The sequence below is a fragment of the Homalodisca vitripennis genome, chromosome 6 (genome assembly GCF_021130785.1).
Source record: "Homalodisca vitripennis isolate AUS2020 chromosome 6, UT_GWSS_2.1, whole genome shotgun sequence".
NCBI lineage: Eukaryota > Metazoa > Arthropoda > Insecta > Hemiptera > Cicadellidae > Homalodisca > Homalodisca vitripennis.
In genome coordinates, this window is record NC_060212.1 from 113,939,495 (window position 1) to 113,961,464 (window position 21,970).

At 31.5% G+C, this 21,970-nt stretch overlaps 1 protein-coding gene across 1 annotated transcript in view; it reads left to right on the top strand.

Moving 5' to 3' along the window:
- The window catches only part of LOC124364755 (repressor of RNA polymerase III transcription MAF1 homolog), a 49,086-nt gene that overhangs the window by 17,089 nt on the left and 10,027 nt on the right, over positions 1 to 21,970 (top strand). The window contains exons 2-5 of the mRNA XM_046820474.1: positions 5,273 to 5,416; positions 6,578 to 6,734; positions 18,247 to 18,371; positions 21,253 to 21,372. Of these exons, the coding sequence (XP_046676430.1) occupies positions 5,273 to 5,416; positions 6,578 to 6,734; positions 18,247 to 18,371; positions 21,253 to 21,372 (546 nt within the window). The remainder of the gene's footprint in view (positions 1 to 5,272; positions 5,417 to 6,577; positions 6,735 to 18,246; positions 18,372 to 21,252; positions 21,373 to 21,970) is intronic.

Genomic DNA, 21,970 nt, shown 5'->3' on the forward strand with positions numbered 1-21,970 from the left:
AATGCTTTCACGGCTTTAGCGCCAATAAACAAATAACAGCAAGTACTTTCACATTCTCAATTGACATTCTCAATTGCATTTAAAATATGCATTAACAGAAGTAAAATCGATCGATTTTTGTCACAATTGTGATTATGGCTTGCTAACAGATGAACGTTGGCAGTGCGGTATACCGACTGTAGCACTGCAGTAGTGGAATTTCAAAATGGTACTTACTTAAAAAGAACACGGCTCATAATACCAGTTTGCAATTAAATCTTAACATTATTTATAAGAATGTAACTTACTAAAACCGAACAAATACAAATAAAAAGTACCTGTTTTTCATTATTTAATAATTGACTGTTCATCCAAAAGTATTAGTAATTTAGTAAAATTAGTGGATTCAGAATTGCAGTTTAATTTGAGAGTCAGCTGTACTTATGACCATCTTAAATGCATAAGAATAATGTTAAACCTCCAATACGTGTATGTCCTTATTTTTAGTCATAGATCTATGAGAAATGTTTCATTTTAAAGATATACTTAATCCATATACAAATTTTCATTAGTTATACATAAAAAAGTCTCAGCCTTTATTGTACATAATCTTTAAATGAATTGAAAATGTATGTGTATGTATGGGTGTAAGTTTTTTAACTTCATCTGAATTTTTCATATGTTTAAATCTTACTAGAAAAATTCAATAGAACTGGATGTGTATAATTAATATCTTTATAATGAGACATCTCCCACAACTCTACCTCCACAAATAAGAGTGTAATGGCCGTAAGACCTAGACAAAAATCTTTGCTATCCTTGATTCGATCTGTTAACCCCAGATCGGAGAAACATGTTTAAGCGACTAGCCACTAGTCATGAGTCATTTGCAGTCATCTTTTTAATCAAACTTTTGCTATAAAATTCAGATTTAATAGGATAAATTGTATAACAGATTAATTGGGACGTTTCAGAGTAAATAATTTGATGTATTGTTTATTGAATAGTAATGCGTAATAAATAAGCACTAAAATTATGTAGTTGCAATTTAAAACGTTGATTTGCCATTTCTGCTCGCACACTTCGATAGAGTGCAAAATAGTAGGATTTTGGCTTAAACTTTTGATGCAGAAATTTTTGTTCAGCAAAAAGGTTAGCTACATCATCGTGTTCAGAATTGATTCCTCAACAAGAACATCTGCTCCTAACATCTGTTTATTACCCTCTGGATGAAAGACATTCATCCAAAACATGGTTAGCGGCATTTCTATAATGTCAAGACGCTTAGTTTTAACTAGTTGCTAGTCATTTTTTAATTTTATTATAGAGTTGTGATTGTATCAAGTGATGTCAAACTTTTTATCCTGAAATTTGCAATCAAGTGATATACAATAGTAAAAGTTTCAAAATATAATAACCATATTGAAAACCTCTTAAAAGGTTTAATGTACATTTGTGGGTTTTGTAATAATGCAAAATTTTACTATTTTTATAAAAAAGTCAAATAGTTTATATGAAAGTGGAATTTTTTATGTTTTGCATTTAAAACCTTTTGGAGAACATTTTGTATATTTAAAAAACAAACAAGAAATTTGTTTCTGTTTTTTATAAGACTTTACTTTGAAATTGGTTTTGCTTACTTTTTTCATTAATGTCAAACAAGTTCTAAACTGAAACCTAAAAATAAATCCAATTGCATGTAAATCTTCCATGTAATTTACGGAAAAATAAAATATATAATAGTACTTTACTTCAATAAAAACACATTCTACATAGGTTTAAATGATGATATGCACAACTAGCAAAATAGTACCTAACATTACAGGAATTCCAACAGCCAGGGTTAAAATTATAAAAATAAACATTTAAGGATTGATCCACTTTTATAATTTTTTTGGGGTTAATTAAACAATATGATTATCGTTCTGAAATTTCAACTATTCACACACAATAACACGTATACAGGGTGTTCTGAAAAAAGGTGCCCATAAGTCAGGGCGTGATTCCTCACATCAAAATAAGAAAAAAAGGTCTAATTAACATAGGTCCGAAAATGCTTAGTTACCAAGTTATACAGGGTGAAAGATTTCGTCTGAATTTCAGTTCCCCTGCTGCAACGAAGCCCTACGGGTATTTGTTGGCTGTTAATTAAGATGTACAATTTAGCGTAATTTATGTAAAATGAACTGAAAAAATTGAATAAAACCGTTTCCAGACCTGTAGCTACAGTAATTTTTAAGATATGTGACGAAATACGCGAAACTTTGGTCCCGAAAAACAAGTTACATTTAGGTTTGGAGCAGATTTACTATGTTAAATGTACAATAAACACAAAATATTTTTTCACGGTACTTGTAGAAAATTTAATTTCGAAGAGAAAGATGTAAAATAAGTCTATAATAGACAAACGCAAACTTTAAAAAAATAATCCTTAATTACATACAAAACGCATGAAAAATAGACAAAATTCTGTTAAGCTCTCTACAAATGTAATATTGAAATTAAAACAGCTGTTTTATTAAAATATTTTTTGAGAAACCAAAATAATTTCTATTTAAAACATATGTTTTTAACAATGTAACATTGTTTATAATAATTTAAATAAACATTACAAGCAGCTATTTTTCCATTGCTCATTAAGTGCGTGTGTTGATCTGTACTTTAATACAAGTTAGTGCGAGTGCCGTTGAAGTTAATTTTTGATAGCTAATAATATCTTATTCATCATGGCAGGTAATATGAATATTATGTACACTAATGGTGAAATGGCAGACATGCATTTAATGTACGGTCTTGCACATTGCAACAGTCCGTCAGGCTAGACGACTCTATCAGGAACATTTTCCTCATAGACAGTTACCGACTCATAAAAATGTTTTTCTTCCATTCATAGAAGGCTAAGCGAGACGGGAATCTTTAAATCTGGAAAAGTTGGTAGAATCAGGACGGCCACGTACAACGTGTACAGCTGAATTGGAGGAGGGCGTGTTGGACGAAATAGAGAATCATCCTGGAAGAAGTACTAGAGACTAGCCTTGGATTTTCGGTGTTAGTAATTCAATTGTCTGGAAGATTTTACACGAGCAGCAGTTGCATTCTTATCACTATCAAAGGGTCCAGGCTCTTTTGCCTCGAGATTACTTTCCTCGTGTTTCAGATATGCCAATGGCTTATCCAAAGGTGCAGAAATCCACATTTTTTAAATTACATTATCTTTACTGATGAAGCAAAATTTTCAAGAATGGCTATTCTTAACACCCACAATACTCACATGTGGGCAATTGAAAATCCACGTGCTATTTTCAGGAGAACCGTCACCAATATCAGTTTTCTATAAACGTATGGGCTGCTATTCTGGGTGATAAAATTTTTTTATTAGTATTTTACCTGATACGCTCAATGGTGAAAATTATTTACATTTCTTGACGACTAATCTGAATGAGTTACTCGAAGATGTGCCACTATACACACGCAACAACATGTGGTTCATGCAGGATGGAGCTCCAGCTCATTACACATTACAAGTAAGAGAATTTTTAAATGAAGCATATCCAAACAGATGGATTGGTCGAGGAGCCCAGTAGCATGGCCTGCAAGGTCACCTGACCTCAATCCTCTAGACTTTTTCTTATGGGACATTTAAAGACGCTTGTCTACGACTCGCCTATGGATACCATAGAAGAGTTGCGAATAAGGATTGTTTAACGGGATTCAAAGGATACGTGAGACACCTGGATCTTCGAAAGAGTTTCGGCAGTCTATGAGAAGACGGCTGGATGCTTGTATTTTGAATGAGGGGAAACATTTTGAACATCTACTGTGACGTGTTAGTTTTTCAGGACAAGTGTAACTTTTTTGTTGAATGATAATTCAGATAACTTTTTTATGTATGATAATGTATGATTGTTAAAAATATTTACTTGATAAAAAATAATAGTAACTCATTAATTTGTTTTAATAAAACAGCTGTTTTAATTTCAATATTACATTTGTAGAGAGCTTAACAGATTTTGTCTATTTTTCATGCGTTTTGTATGTAATTAAGGATTATTTTTTAAAGTTTTCGTTTGTCTATTATAGACTTATTTTACATCTTTCTCTTCGAAATTAAATTTTCTACAAGTACCGTGAAAAAAAATATTTTGTGTTTATTGTACATTTAACATAGTAAATCTGCTCCAAACCTAAATGTAAACTTGTTTTTCGGGACCAAGTTTCGCGTATTTCGTCACATATCTTAAAAATTACTGTAGCTACAGGTCTGGAAACGGTTTTATTCAATTTTTCAGTTCATTTTACATAAAGTACGCTAAATTGTACATCTTAATTAACAGCCAACAAATACCCTAAGGGCTTCGTTGCAGCAGGGGAACTGAAATTCAGACGAAATCTTTCACCCTGTATAACTTGGTAACTAAGCATTTTCGGACCTATGTTAATTAGACCTTTTTTTCTTATTTTGATGTGAGGAATCACGCCCTGACTTATGGGCACCTTTTTTTCAGAACACCCTGTATAGCAAGTAACAGATTTACAAAATTGGAAAATGAAACTAACATATTTTGTACGAGAATTTTGAGGGAGATGCAACTTTTTCTGTTTTGTTAAGCAAATGTAATTAAAGTTTTTAGAGCGTTTAGTTTTTTTTTTTAATTATTATTGGACATACAATTTTCTGAGTAAAATATCTCTAAGATTTTAAAATATCAAACTATTACTTAGGTGCCAAATTTGGTCATCTACCAATTTATTCAATATGCTGTTGCTTAAATACATACATATAGGACATTTCCATGAAAATATATATTTTTTATTTAGCGAAACAAATAAATTTCCATTGAAAATTAAGATATTATTTTTCATGTTATCACAGTACTTTCTTCATTATTACGTAAAAGGTAAAAGTAAAACTTGAATTGATTCAGTACAGTAATTAGTTTTTTTGCCTCTTAGTCATTGAGAATATACAATTAAAGCATATTTATTTATTGTTATTGTAGTTTATTGACTACTGGTTCCAATAGTTCAGTGCTACTGACTATTGACTACTGGTTTATTGACTATTAAAACATGTATATTATAAATAAAGTAAATGTTATGTATACAATATGTATTTGGTACTTCAGTATTGATGGCAAAGAATACATATGTAACAACTATCTAATACACTTTCCTAATAATTCATAATTTTTAATAATTTTTTATTGTGATTAGTTTATTTTAAATGCTTAAGAGGGTAGTAAGTAGAGTAGAAAATACGTTGTAAAATGCCCAAATGTATGTTTGTTTGCAGGGTGGAAAGCTACTCATGTAAGATGGCTGGAAATGAGAAACAGATGTACAAGAAGTTCAATGCCGAACAGGGCATGAATCCAAATGATCTTCAGGCACTCAGCCCTCCCCAGACAGGTGTCTCCCCTGGCCAAGGGCTGTACAGGTCAGTATCATTTGCCATCATTTGGGGTGTATCCAGTAGAATCAAGTGCGTTAAGTTTTAGGTGAATAATAAAGAGTTGATTAAAACTGATAATAACTAAGCGTAAAAGATGAGTAGGATCTAAAGTGGTGTTATATAATCTACCAGGAAACTATATATTAATATTGAAATATTATTTTTTCGCTCTTCGAAATATAAGTCCAAAGACAGAACACAGTAACCAAGCAATATATATTTTTTCTTCATTTGCCAGTTCAACTTTATTCTTTTATTTAAGGCAGATCAAAATTTAATTTCATTATAATCTCCATTTTATATCATAGTTGATTTTTTAGAGTTACTTTAGTGGACCACACGTACTTTTCGCATGTTTTCGGCTAAAGCTAACAAATCTTATCTAACCATAACGTCCCTGTATATATGTATTAATCAATTCAACCCATATCTTAACTAGTTATGGTCTTTTACTGGTGTATGATATAGTTAAAAGGAAATAAACAATAATTTGAATAAAAATTAATAGTACGTGTCAAAATTTGAGATTGTTATCATGAATTACCACTACCAAAACACATAAAAGTTCTCAAACTTATTTTCTTATTTTATAAATGGTGTCATATCACAATAATTATTAGCATCTCCTTTTTTGGCCCATAAATCATTCATATGGAAAGTAAACAACAAAGTTGTTTGTGTATTTGAGCTGAATGGCACCTAACATTAACTAGGGTATCAATGAGTGTAAAGTTCATCACATACTGTAAGCATGATTATGATAATTCTAATATTCAGTTTTAGAGCACTTTTTAAGGTAATATTGGGCATGAAAAAACACTTAATTATATTATATTATGAAACAAAACTTCGGTTGGTTAACACCAAAAATATGAATTTTTAGTTCATAGAATGTGTAGAAATATCATTGTACAATGTAGACCTTTTTAAAATAGAAGTGTTAAAATCTTGAACTTCGCACTAACACAAAAACATTTTTTTGTATTAAATATTGAAGAAATGTCTCTGTACACATCGGTGACACTTGCTAGATCAGTTTTGCAATGATATAAGGTAGAGAGAGGGAATTCATCTTACCCGAATATCTATCAAGGTGTGTAAATGTCACAACCCAAGTGCGATACCTAATTGCAAACTTGTATGTAGCCGAAGTGTGTCCGGTGACGAGGAAGGTCCCCTCTGTGACACTATCAGCCGCAAGACGCTATTCTACTTGATCGCCACACTCAATGCTACTTTCCAGCCCGATTATGACTTTTCCGATGCTAAGAGCGACGAGTTCAGCAAGGAACCAAGCCTACAGGTCAGTGGATGTAGATAAAGTTTGAGAAATAGGTAATATTTGAATAGTATAGTAAGTCTTAAAGGAAATATGTGTCATGGGTAAAGCCTTAACTTGAAAGTGGCAAATTACTAATACTAGTCTTTTTTGCAGTCGCCTTTTTGATTTAAACTTTTGTTATCGGACATTAAATTCAGATAGGTCACATTATCTGATTATTCGGGATGTTTTGCCACATAAATTGATGTAATTGTGTACGGTTTTTTTGTTATTATTATTTTAACACATAATACAAATGCTAAAAATGTTTTACTTATTAATTAGTTTTTGTAAAAAAAAATTTATTATTTAGAATAGAAACACTTTTTAGCACATTTAATGAAGAAAAATCTATTTATTTGTAGATGATCTTTGAACATTTTTCTTTTTTTTTTATCTAAATTATTTTAAATCTAATATAAATATTAATTTGTTAAAAGAAACAATTAACACTTAGAGTGCTAATCCCGTAATTTTACGGAACAGCGAAACTTCCGAAGAATGCTAATCCCGTAAGTTTTACGTGGTTGTCATTTCAATTGGTATTATATTACATTGTCCGTATTTAAACGGGTTTTGCTTACTCTACAATGTTATTTGGGTTTTTAGTAACACAGTTCACCGCTAGAAAGCGTCAGATGTATTGAATGAGCTTGATGACAAAGCAACTTCGGTCGCTTTGTTTACGTGCCGCTGACGCGACGTTCGTTGCAGTCGATGTCGCAATCATGCCTTCTCACAGCTTGAACGATGTTGCGATCAGTGATGTATTAGATGAAGATGGTTTTATTGGTGTTGATAGTATTTTTGACGATTCTGACATCGATCCTGATTTCATGGAAGAAGATGAGACACATATTTCAGGTAAGAATAAGTATATTTATCACATAAACATCAGTCTAAAAGTTTGGTTATGCTATTGTTTTCGTGAATCAAACTATAATTTGTATTATAATAAATTAACTTTATTCAACTAATGTTCTATTTATATGAATAAAATGAAAATATATTCATATTTTACATAGTATATTATTATTATTATGTTACAGATGCTGAAAACAGTACTGATAGCGAAAGTGATGCCGACGCATCAATATGTCGGCATAGTTTTTTTTGTCAAAAAACTACAAAACATAAAAACATGATTTGTATTATTCAAAGGACAGTTTATATTTGTAACTGGGTCATTGTAAATAATTGTATATATGCTTAGTTTAGTTTGTTAGATAAAAAAAGTCTCAAAAAATAATTTTTTTTTTCCAAAAATATATGTTTTTCAAAAACATTTTTATGTGTAGTTTTTGAAAAAAAACCATTAACAATCTCACGTTAAAAGAAAGACGAAAGTAAGTTGAATCAAGGCATGTAAGTATTTTTCTTATACCTTAAATACTTTTTTTTTAATAAATTTTTGAAAACCACCAAAAACGCCCAGCATTCTACAGAGTTACATGTTATTTAGGACCAGCACTCAAAGTGTTAAGAAAGTCATGGTGGATTTAATGTACTGATCAAAACATGTATAATATATGCTTATATAATATATACGTAAAAACTATTCTGGATATTTTTTAAATATTGTTGAATTAAGTTGATATGTACAACTAGGAAACAAGTGCCATTACTGCCATTACAAGTTTTGCAACTGTCACTTCCGACCAAGGTTTAAATTCTTATGTAATAAAATAACACCACTAGTGTACAGATAAGAATATCCTTTGTTTATATTTTTAACTAACTCCAATTTGGTTATGATCATTTGAGTTTTTTTATTTTTTTTTTCTGACCTCAAAGGTTGATTACGCTATTAGATCAACAGTCATGTGTCTAATCTTATAAGGCAACTTATTGAATAAATGGAAAGAAAGTAAAATAAAAGTTTGGCATAAACTGTTTGCCTTATGACTACGAGTATGTCTTAACAATGTATTTTTGTTGGCATATTCAATTTATAATTTCAGTTTTTATTGGGTATTTCCTCAAATAGTCTAATTATAACAGGTTTTGAATGGGTTAAAGGCTATCTGTACTCTTTATATAATTGAAAAGCTTAATTTTATTGTTTCACCTTTTATTTTATTTTATTGTTGTATCTCTTTTGACTTGTCTTTCAACAAACACAAATATAGTTGTGTTGTGACTCCCTTAACTGTCAACTATAGGTCAACCGCGGCATCCTCCGACATTGTTAGCTATCCTAAGAGAGTTGTATGCACATTCAAGATATCAAGTGTCACTCAGGAGGGTTGTGTGGTCTGAGACACAACCTTCGGATGCAGGGTTAGCCTTGGATTCCTGTACCTGACATTAGAAAATTTAGCGGTCTGAAGTACACTTACATTAAGAGTCACTGGTCTGTGGTAATTCAGGTAGGAGGGTCCACCTTAAATTAATGCTGGTTGGCCTGAGTGGAAATTGACAGGATCAGTGTATTTATATAAGTGTACCAGACTCAAAACACCAGTTTTACATTTCTTGTCTTTATTATTGAATCATGACAATAATAATAGCTGTAAAAAAACCATTTAACCCACAACAACACCGAACTATAATAATTTAAAAATAAATACGAGCTGAAGTGGTTAAGTCAACAGGGAGTTATTTGGAATAATAATTATGCTGTACTAAAGACTGCCAGTGGCACGTCCCTGAAACTATTCCAAAGCAATTATTTGTACACTTGTGGCCTGGTAGCTTTTGAACCTGCAGGTGAGTGAGCTCTAGGTACAAGAATAGTTTGACCTTCAGTACAGCTGATGTTCTGTAAATAGCCTCCCACCCCCCACCAATGCTGCTGCTGGCTCTGGTCTCACAAACATCATGCCACTCTGGCTTGTTTTCACAGCTGACACTTCACTTTCTTTGTCCATTCAATTTGCAAAAGAGTTTCCAACTTTACAAGAAGTAAGTTTACAATGTCCACAGAAATGTATGAAGAGAATCAAACTTAATATAATAACCTTTTCCCCAATGTTTGGTTATTACAGTGTTCATTTGTAATTATTGAAAAGTATATAGTAGTATATAGTATAGTGGTATATATAGTCTATACAGGATGTCCCATAACTCTCTGGACAAAGGTATACCACGTTATTGCTCAGGTCAAGACAAACATATATTTCACCATATGAACAGGGGTCTCTGATGCTTAGTTTCCCCATCTGCCTGTCTGTATGTGTTGTTTATTAAAAAATGAATATCCCAAAAACCAATAAATTAAATTATATCAAATTTGGCCCAAATGTTTATGATAACAAGGCCAGTTACTAAAAAAATATCATTAAATTATCTTTAGTATTTTCACAATGGCGGCCATAAGAACTTTTAAACTTTGAATATCTTAAAAACCAGCAGTTTTTCTCAAGAACTACAAGAATAACAGTTTTTATAGGATATTATCACAAATCTAATTACACCAAAATAATTTAAATAGAATAATAAATAATTAATTTTACTGTGAATATCATACAGTGAAATATGTTTGTCTTTATGTGAGCAATAACATGGTATACCTTTTGTCCAAAGATTTACAGGACACACACACACACACACACACACACACACACACACACACACACACACACACACACACACACAATATATATATATATATATATATATATATATTGTGTGTGTGTGTCCTGTAAATCTTTGGACAAAAGGTATACCATGTTATTGCTCACATAAAGACAAACATATTTCACTGTATGATGTTTACAGTAAAATTAATTATTTATTATTCTATTTAAATTATTTTGGTTATATAAATTATATATATATATATATATATATATATATATATATATATATATATATATATATATATAAATCAGTGTATAGACTACTGCTGGCATAAAATTTGTGTATACTTAATTTACAACATAAACTACGATAACCACTTCCCTATTGTATGGAAATATATTAATGAGGGAGAGATTTATTTGTTTTGGTGCAATGCAGTTGAGCTTCTAAAACTTTTTTTTAACAACCAACAGAAAGATGGGGAAATTGGAGAGGTTAATATAATGGAAAGGCCTGTTTGTTGGTTGAAGGCTGTTGCATTCTCTCATCTTCACACCTTTGTGGTTAGCTTTCCCTCTAGGCCATTTCACTTTTGCTGGAAGCTTAACACTTTGGAGCGCAGAGCTAGTAACATTTTCGCTTGTTACTATATTAGTGAGGCTGTGTACCTTGGTATACAAAAAAAACTTGGAACTTTTTACACTCTAAAGGGCTAGCTGGGTGGCAAACAATTGTTTTTAGCAAAATGCAACCATATATAAAAATGTATAACAAATATTATTTGTTTCGTCTTAAGGAAACATACTTGAACAAAAGAGTTCACTATGAAGAACCAAAGTGCTACACGATCCTTTTGTTTTTAATAGATTTTTAAATATTAAGATAAAAACAAAAAAGTGCTAACAATGAAAAATAATTTTACTTAAAACCTCAACAACTTTTCTGGTATTATCTTTTAGGAATTTTTGTATTGACATCTGTTATTTGTAGGGATATTTCTATTTAAAAGAACAATATTGATAGTTTTGTTTTAATATAACATTTTTATTTTATTAACAATATAATTCCTCGTTAAGAAAGGAAAATTTCTGAAAATAACATACATGGTATGTTCGAAGTACACTTTAATGTACCAAAAACTTGCATAGTAATCAAACGATAAATAAAATCGTAAGAGTAAAAAACACTTGAATTTCTGAAATTTTAAAAATGATTAGTAAATTACTTGTACCAAGCCTCTTTTACTGTTGTTACCTTTTAGTAGTTTGGTCATTTTTATTTTGTTATCTTTATGATGACATTCAACACTAAAGGAAAATACTGGAAGAAATAATTTTAACAAACAAACAAAAGAATAAGTCTAAACCTCAATCTTTTAGGCATACTGTAGTAGACTTCATTGAATAATTTGTAAACAAAAAATTGTCAAATAAATTGGGCATGTTTACATAATAATTATTATAATCACATAAAAGTGTGACATCTCCCACTTTTAATTTGTTGGCTGGTGGTAGGTTCGGTAGCCGCACCGAGCCTTCTTCCGGTTCTTAGTTACAGCTGGTCATGTTGTCTGCCAATTCAGGAAGCTAATCTTGCTTTAAAACCTTTAGTTACTGTGTTCGTGTTATCTTTGTTTCAGTTATTAGGGCTTTCTGTCTTGTAGTTGTCCAGCATGGGGTTCAGCTAGCTCTCTTGCCTTCCAGACTCTGTAGGATGAACTTAAACTGCACAAATTAGGGGACAGAGTAAATTTATGAAAGCTGGCTGCCTTGCTTCTGGCACGTTCTGGTATGGTAAAGTGGTTTTTCTAACTGTACCTAGTCTCCATAAATGGTCACGTATCTCTGGAATTAATTAGCCTATTTAGGCCCCAGTTCTGTTCTAAATTCAGTGCAATAACAGTAAACGTATGAAGTGGAACATTCTTTATGCTCTTATCTGAAATGCTCTTGTTATGAAAGCAAACAGATGTTTGGAACAAATACAATCAATTGTTTTACAAAAAATCGAATCATTTGGTTAGTCAAATGAAAAAATTACCGAAACTGATTTCTAATAAATCTTATTGTCGCAAATATACACCTGTAGTCAACAGATTACAAAAGATTAATTTTTTCACAAAGTGATACCAATTGCATTGTTTTAAGAAAGATGCTTCCCGATTAAATGTGACGAGTGAGTGCTATTTTCAATAAAATTACATAAGGGTACCCATTGTACAACATCAAACACAACATTTATACGTTGACACACACATACAACATTGATATACAGGATGTTTTGTAACTCTCTGGACTAAGGTATACCACGTTATTGCTCAGGTCAAGACAAACATATTTCACCATATGAACATGGATCTCCGATGCTTAGTTTCCCATCTGTCTGTCTGTATGGGTTTTTTATAAAAAAATTAATATCTTAAAAACTAATAAATTAAATTATACGAAATTTAGCTCAAATGTTAATAATAACAAGGCCAGTTACTGAAAAAAATATAATGGAATTATTTTTAGTATTTTCAAAATGGCAGCCATCAAAACTTCTAAATTTTTAATATTTTTTAAATTAGCATTTTTTCTCAAGCAGTGCAAGAATAAAAGTTTTTAGAGGATTTTATTACAAATGTAATGACAACAGAATTTTTTAAATCAAATAACAAATAACTGATTTAAAGAGTAGATTTACTGTGACAAGACATGGTCCACATTGAGGTTCTCAGACAATAGCCAACAACACAAAAACTGAATTAATGGCAGCTCTCAATGTGGGCTGTGTCTTGTCACAGTAAATCTGCTCTTTAAATCAGTAATTTATTGTTCGATTTAAATCCTTTTACTATCATTAGATTTGTGAAAAAACTCTCTAAAAACTGTTATTCTTACATTTCTTGAGAAAAAATGTTGGTTTTTAAGATATCTAAAGTTCAAAAGTATTAATGGTCGCCAATTTAAAAATACTAAAGATAATTTCATGATATTTTTTTCAGTAACTGGCTTTGTTATAGACATATGAGTCAAATTTGGTAGAATTTAATTTATTACTTTAAGATAATAGTTTTTTATAAAAGCACATACAGACAGACAGATGGGAAACTAAGCATCGGAAACCCATGTTCATGTGGTGAAATATGTTTGTCTTGACCTGAGCAATAACGTGGTATATCTCTGTCCAAAGAGTTACGGGACCTCCTGTATAATAAAAATCCAATTAACCAAGTTAAACAAAGATTGAAATAAAATATAATACTCAATAGAAAAACTCAGTATTAACTAATAAAATTGGTTTATTTACAATTTGGCACTTTGGTATTATACAGAGGCCACCTGTCCATACCTACTACTTGTTATTACACAATCAGATAATCTTAATTTACAAAATCTTCATGAAGTATAATGGTCTCAATGTTACAATAAAGTAGATTGAATTCTTCACTTACAACGTCAGGACAAAGAACTCTTGAATCATGTTGACTGGTCGCTACACAAGCCAGATGTACAGTTGTCTTCTAAGCGTTGCTCCCTGTAGGTGTTTAAGGTTCTCTGGTAGTGAACTGTAGAATTATTTAGTAGTATGATGTGGGGGAAGTTAATGGACAGCAGCTCTTCAAATGTTAGGTATGGATGTCCTCACCTCTTAGTAATTCCAGTTGATTAATATGTATAAACACTGCATGAATATACAGAGCCGTGCCTGTCAAGATTTTTAGACTTTTTAAGCCTCTCTACAGCTTTCCATTGGGTTGAGAGTGCTAATTGCTCTTATTACATTATTACGCGAAATATTTATATAAGTAGGTTTAGACTACGTTATCATAAATATGTTACTAGTAGTACCAAAGTTAAGGCTAAGCTCAGATCACGTTTGAGTTCTTAGAGGTTAACTTTAACCTTTTCTATTATTTATATTAGAACATACATGTATATTTACCTACTTATATCTCGTAATAACAAGCAGTAAATAGGGACAGAGTGACCTTCGTATAATACTATAGTACGTAAAACTTATATAAATTATCATATTGCTGTGGTTTATATAAAATACAAATCATAAAAATGTTACTTAGTTAAGCCGGATATTTGGGTTATTGGACTTCTACTGAACATTGTTAATTACTTTTATCTACTTTAATTTTTTATTTAAACATCTCAACTAATTTGAGAGTCCTGTAAAATATAATATTTTTTGTGGTTTTGAGGTATTCAGAATTCATCATCACTACATAGTATAAAACAAAGTCGCTTTCTCTGTCTCTATGTCCCTTTGTATGCTTAAATCTTTAAAACTACGCAACGGATTTTTATGCCGTTTTTTTTAATAGATAGAGTGATTCAAGAGGAAGGCTTATATGAAGCAAAGTATAAGAAAAGTTACCTAAAATATTTTGAAATTCAGAAAAAATGTACTTTTTACGTTTCATAATCCAAATTAGACTGGCACTAAACAGCTGTTCACACCTTCAGTTTTATGTCGACTGGCTAAAACATCTGTTTACATTTCAATTCTATCAAATATTAAGTAAACAGTGATTGATCAGTTGTGTAATGCAGATAGTAAATAAAAGGTTAATTCTAAATTTTACTCCAAATTGCGCCAGTGATGAATTTAAATCATCTAATGGATTTTATATATTATTTAAACACTGTTATAAAACCAACAACCTTAATGAACAAAGTTATGAATGTTTTCACATACGTTGATTTAAACTGGTGGGCTTCCTTGACATTGTGATATGGCATTTTAACAGTGGCTTATGGGAAAACAGAGAAATTAATACTAACATGCCTCAACGTAACAAAAAACTTTTATTTTTGAATGTTGCGTAACCCTAATAAGGATTTCTCCCTTAAGCTACGTTTTCCTAGCTCCGCGACTGGGCTTGCTCCGTGCTACGTAATTAAGGCCCAGTGCGCAGCGTGTTTAGTTGAAGCGCACTTAAATACTGCGCAGCGCAAATGTGTTTTCCTAGGATTTGTCATTTTACGCAGCGTAACGCGCGATTTAAACTCTCTCCTCGTCTAGTTTCATCTTTTGAAGAAATGTACAGTTTTCATTGATATGGACCGGAAAGGAATGTTTTGGCAAAGTTATTGCTCTTCTTGGAAATGGACGAGGATGTCGACATTGCTGTTACTCTTTTATAAAATTTTATACAATTTTATTTTTTCAGGTTTCTGGCTACGGGAGGATTATACCGATAATTGGCTTTCCAATACAGAATTTCTGCGTCTACAATATCAAATTTTGTCCCAGACGTTTTGACAGTGTTGACAAAGACAAAATAGAATATGTGCATTTGCCACCACCATCGGAGATTGATTGGATACAGAAAGCCGAAGAATTCTGGGTCAACTGAGATTTCCCAAATTGTATATCTGCAATAGACGGAAAACACGTGAGGATAGTTGCACCAGCTCATTCAGGATACCTTTTTCACAATTTTAAGAACTTTTTCTCCATTGTATTGTTTGCTATGGCTGACGCAAACTGCAAATTTGTAATGATCAATGTCGGAGCATACGGCAAAGAAGGAAATGCTGGAATCTTAAAAAAAGTCTAAAATGGGGAAATTGACTCAAGAAGGAACTATTTTCCCACCTCCTGAAAACCTACCTTCTTCTGAAATTAAGCTACCATTTGTTGCAATAGGAGATGAAGCAATAAACTGGATAATGATGTCATGAAACCCTACACGCACAAACAAGCAATCGCAGATGTTCATAAACGACACTTTAACTACGCCACTTGTCGTGCTAGAAGAGTAACTGAAAATGCATTTGGTATTTTGTGTCACATTTTCAGAATTTTTTTCACACCAATAAACTTGAAACCAGAAACAGTCGACTTAGTCATATTCGTAAGTTGCTGTCTTCATAACTGGATCAGGGATGACTTTATTGCACGCAACCCCAAAGGACCAGTGACTCCGCACCACGAACTTCCTACACAAAACATGATCCCTTTGGCTTATGTCGGAGGCTATACTAAGCAGAAGGGTTTAAAGTAAGAAGCAGTTTTACTGATTACTTTAATGGAGCTTACTACTCAAATCAAATAAAAGCTCTGTATCAGAAAAAAAAACTGTGTAATGTGAGCAAACTTTGTAGCTTAGTAATTAAGGGGAAGAGAGTTTATTTATTTTAATGTTCACAACCTCAGGTTTAAAAACGGCAAATTTAAAGATTTGTATTACCATCAGTAGAACTTGTACATTATCTCATCTGTTCACTATAAGTATTAATTTGATTCATCTAAATTTGTTCAAGTTAACATGAAAGTGTATATAATAATATACACACAGTCGTCAGCTCTGCTGCGCGGTGCGTGATTGACTGCTCTCGAGGCAGTGCTCCCAGTCGCGCAGCAAAGACCACGCAGCGCGGTTAAGGCTTAAGCACGCAACGCGTAGCTAGGAAGACACCTCCATTGGTTTACAGAGAACCGGTGGTTTCGTCAGTTACGGAGCACGGAGCACGCAGCGCAAAAAGCCCAGTCGCGGAGCTAGGAAAACGTAGCTTTATACCGAAAGTACATAGGAAATGGGTAGGACTTCTCCCTAGGCCGTAATAGGTCCTACGTATGTGTATACTTTCTTCATTAGGACAACAACACAAAAAACCATGTCCCTGGAAATATTTTAAACTGAAAATAGATTACAGAAGCCGATAGTAGATGATTTTGAAAAAAGTAGATTTAGGAGAACTGAATAATCGAACTATCTAGAATTTGATCGAGGAAATATTGCAAGCTGAAATATGACATAGTAAGTGAATCTAAACGATCTGAAGTAGGCACTTTTTAACCGAAGTAGGCTTCTCGGCCCTACGTAAGTATATATTTTTTCTTCGTCAGGACAAGGCAAACTGTACTATGGTACTAAAAATATTTTAGACCTGAATATGTGATAAAGGCTAGAAATTAGACGCTTTTTGACCGAAGTAGGTTTCCACGACCTGTGTATTTGTATTTTATTGATCAAAATAATAATGCAGGCTCAGCTGTGACATTGCAAATATAATTAATTAATTTGAACCAGAAATGCTCTTCCATGTGCAAAACATGATACATTAATTAAATTAAACTCTGATAATATTCACCATGAACTTAAATAATATCTACTTGATGTATCCCTACTACCATCATTTTACATCATAAGTGCTTTTACTAAGTAATATAAGGACTTCGGTTCTAAAGATTGCGTGCGAAGCCGCGGGTAACAGCTAGTCTAAATATATTATGAGGCGAGTGCATTTCCACAGGAACCTTACTCTATTTGCAGCAATATCACATCGGCTCATTAAAATTTACGGTTGTCACTTAATTTCCTATATCATGGAGAAAAGAAATCTTTGATGGGATGTTTGGTGGTACAGAGAAAAAAAAGATTCGCCTGCTGTCACATGATTTAAAAAAAAAAAAAAACTGATAAAGTAAATCATAGTGCTTTTATAAGCAAATTATGGTGTAAACTGTTTCAAAAAGTGTGTGTAAATTGAGTTATGTTTTTATAGGTTTACTGCATATTCAATAAATAAGGTGCATAGTTGTAAAACACATCCTTGGTGAGTAGAAGTAAAACGTTTCAAGTTACATAGACTCATCAACAATATTTTATAGATAAGGGTTTGTAGCTGATTTAGATATTAACCAACTTTGTCTATGTCTGACCAAGCTTTGATCCCTTGGGTGATGGGTAAGAGTCTACTGTATGTAAATTCGATTGTTTCGAGACAGATCAGTATTTTCCATAAACGTAAAATTGACAACAGTGTTGGGTGCAGGTAAGACGCAACAGCCACTACAGCCTATTTTTGTGTAACGTACTCAGTAACGTTCTGCTCTTGTCAGAGGATTTTATTATTTTTCTCAGATTCTCGGAAGGGAAAGTCTTTGAGTTTGAATTCTAAATTTTGATATCTGCATTCATACCAAATTATTTAAAAATTCGAGATTCAACAATTTAGATTGCTTTTAGTGGGTGACGAACTCTGTGGACATCAACCTCAGTGCCACAGCCGGGGAGCATTACCGCAAGATGAGGGCTCACCTCTGGGCAGCCATTGACGACGAGGTCAACATGAGCGATTGCGAGATATTCAGGTTGGTAAAATAGACTTAGAGTAATAAATTGGACTTTGAGTTGAAAGAATGATCAATGTTTCAGCGCTCTGAAGTTCACACTGAGATTTTCATGCAGCATTCTGTGATATTTTATTGAATAACTCAAAAGATTTCATTAGCGCTTGAACTGTATGAGACCAGTAAATAGGAATCCTAAAGTTTGAGTCTTTTTTTTCCTACAGTGTAGGATTTCTATTTTGTAAAATGGTAGAATCCTATGATAATTTTGAAACTGAAATAGGTATTGTTGAGGTACATAGCATTTCAGTGTTCTTGCAAAATTCCAACACAATTTATATTGGTTTTTGTGTGACAGAAACATAAAACATAAATTATCACATGTATAGTATACAGGATTAGTTTATTTCCCTAAAAGGACATATAATATGCCTGCTTTGCGTTCCTTCCGGTCCACTGTCCTCGTTTCTACCCTGAAATTTGGTTCTCGAAAAATTGAATAATATCTGTAGACCTGGTTCCATATAGTGTAGACTGAGTCTTTGCTTTCAAATTTCTCTTCACTATATTATCCAATCTCTTTGATTCTGTATAGAAATTATGTTAATTTAGATACACCTAATCAGTATAAAACAAACTCCCTCTGCCTCCTTGATGGTTTTCCCGGCCCCCAAATAATTTGCACTGTGTAAGATGCATTTTGATTCCGATTACAGTAGTCACAGACTCTTGCTTGTTTCTTCAAATTGTAGTCTTAAAGGAAATGACTCGTTATTTCCTGTCCCTCTTGTTTTTCCTTCAACTATCTGTATCATAATGTCAATGAACCCAACCAGTCACCTAGTCTTACATGCACACAATTACAATTTGGTTTATTAATTTGAATTGTATAGCGGTGTATGAATAATATCCATAATATACTTAATTATTTAATTTTTTCACTTGTGCCATGCATAGTAAAAGCTATATTACACTATTGTCATTGCAATTTGTAATTACTTCACTTTACCTTTAGAATTTCCTATTTCAGTTGAAACCTGTATAAATATATAAAAATACTCTTTGATACAATATTTTGTAAAGGTTCCTAATTATTAATCCTTAAGCAACTTTTTTAATTTTTGTAGTCACAAACATGCGAAACCTTATTTTTATGTATTATATAGATACTAACGATTAAAATGTTATTTTTGGAAAATAACGAGCAATGGTTTAAATAAGTAATATACAATTCCTTAGTAATTGCACTACACCATTATCCTGTTTTCCTTAGGTTATTTTTTTTTTTTTTGTATTTAAAAGATAATATTAGAAACTACTGAAAATTGTTCATATATATCATCATTTTCTCTAATTCTTAATAACTTAATATAAAACTCTGTATAATTTAAAGAAATATACAGATTAATGTATTATTTGCTCAGTCTTTCATAAGTTAAGACATTATAAATTTGCTATGTGCGCCAAGTTTTTTTTGAGGTTTTCACTTTCAATTACTTTTTTTAAATGGTCAATTACTTATCTAAATTACGTATATATTCAAGGTGTTACACTTTTGCTTCTATCAGCTATCATGGTTCATTATTTATTGAATGGGTTTTCAAAACTCAATAGGGAGCAATTCAAATTCTAGGAAATTTGGAATTTAATCAAGTTTGGCAGTGTTATTTACATAATGGAAGTTCAAAATCAAACTTACAAAATAACACAATGTGATCCATTTATCTCACATCATAACTGCATAATGAATAAACCATTCTCTAACCATGCCTATACAGAGAACAATACATTTTAAAACATCTTTTTCTCAGTTACTCTGTTGAATTTGTTAATGTATATTAGGGCTAACTTAGATCTAATTCCTACTAACAGCTCAGTTCATGATTATTTTACTAGACAGAGTAACTTTCTTAGAGTTAGGCAATGTAATTATCACACAACAATTAAATCGACATTTGAATTAGGTAAGAAAATTTATAATATGTTACCATATGAAATAAAATGTCTAGATGATAAAAAATTTAAATTTAAGTTAAAATTACTGTTGATAGAGCTAAGTGTATATGACATTAAGGAATTTATTGAATTTTGCAGCCTATCTCAAAATGTATGAATCTAAATGTTTTAATGTTGTATTTTATGTAGTCTTTAATCTTAAACTAAATTTTTTAAATTTTTTAATATAATAACTCATGCCCTACAGTCGATATTATATTTGTGAAATGTTCTTAATATTTTTTTAGTATTAAGTTGAATTTTTATTCTTGTTCCTGTTCTAATTTGACGATGCCATGCTTGTGAAACTTGTATAAAGGCAATAAAGAATTTGATTTGATTACATCATTAAGTAAGTAAAGGATATATGCTTCAAATTAAAATTTGTTGTGATATTTTTTCTAAATTCACCAGAAAATACTTAAGATGTGGAATATAATAACTTCACCTAGTTTTAGCCATATGTTACCATTGTTTAACCAACAGGTTTTGACGAGCCTTACAACAATATAATGTTCTATTGGGCTAGTAAAAAATCTCATTCAAATGCAGGTATGAATTCCATTTATTTTCATTTAATATTTTTCCATATTTTGATTATATTGTTATTATAATTATTTATGTAATTTTGATTGTTTTTAAACATATCTCCAGTTAAATTTGTTTGTTCATTTGTATCTGTAAATTGTATCTTGAATTCTTGAAATATTTTTTAACAGCATGATATATATATATATATATATATATATATATATGTGTATGTACTATATATATTTAGAGCGTACTCACCCGTCAAGTGATAGAACAAAGGTTGATTCCTGGCATAGCAAATACACATATATGTTGTGTGTATTATGTATACATACTGTACAAATTCCTGACATTAAAGTGTTTTGTTGTTTCTCAGTTACAACCCTGACCTGACGTCAGACCCATTCAGTGAGGACGGCTGTATCTGGTCGTTCAACTACTTCTTCTACAACAGGAAACTGAAGCGCATTGTGTTCTTCACTTGCAGAGCTGTCAAGTGAGTGGAATACTGCCTAGTGTATTAGTATATTGTGTTGTCACATTTATTGTCACCAATGTTCATGAAATGACATTATCATCGCCAATGTTCATGAATTGACATGATTATATAGCAATATCTAGAGATATGTAAAAAAACTGTGGTGTTCAACTTAAAAAAATGCTAAATCTAACTGTGATCCTAAGGCATTAAAAATATTTAATAGTTTTTCTACGTTTCTCAGTAACTTGATCATTCACAAGTATTTAGAGTTAATAATGTAACTTAAAAATCAACCTAGTTCATAATTGAATAAAGTTTCTAGTTTCATTTTGGGCAATTCCAAATAGATCTCATATATTTTTATAAGTTTGAGAAACTTAAATATGCTGTAGTGGAACTTGTTCTGAAATAATCCACGTGATATTTCCGACTATTAATTTATAGTCTTAACATAGTTTGTATGTTGTAATGCATGTACAAATGTTGTATATTTTTGTTTTTGTTTTATTCCATTTACAAGGGCTATTCCAAAAGTAACCGCCGTTTAGTTATCTGGTTATAAAAATCCATCCAATCAGATAAACTTATTTCATTATATAAATTTGAAAACTAC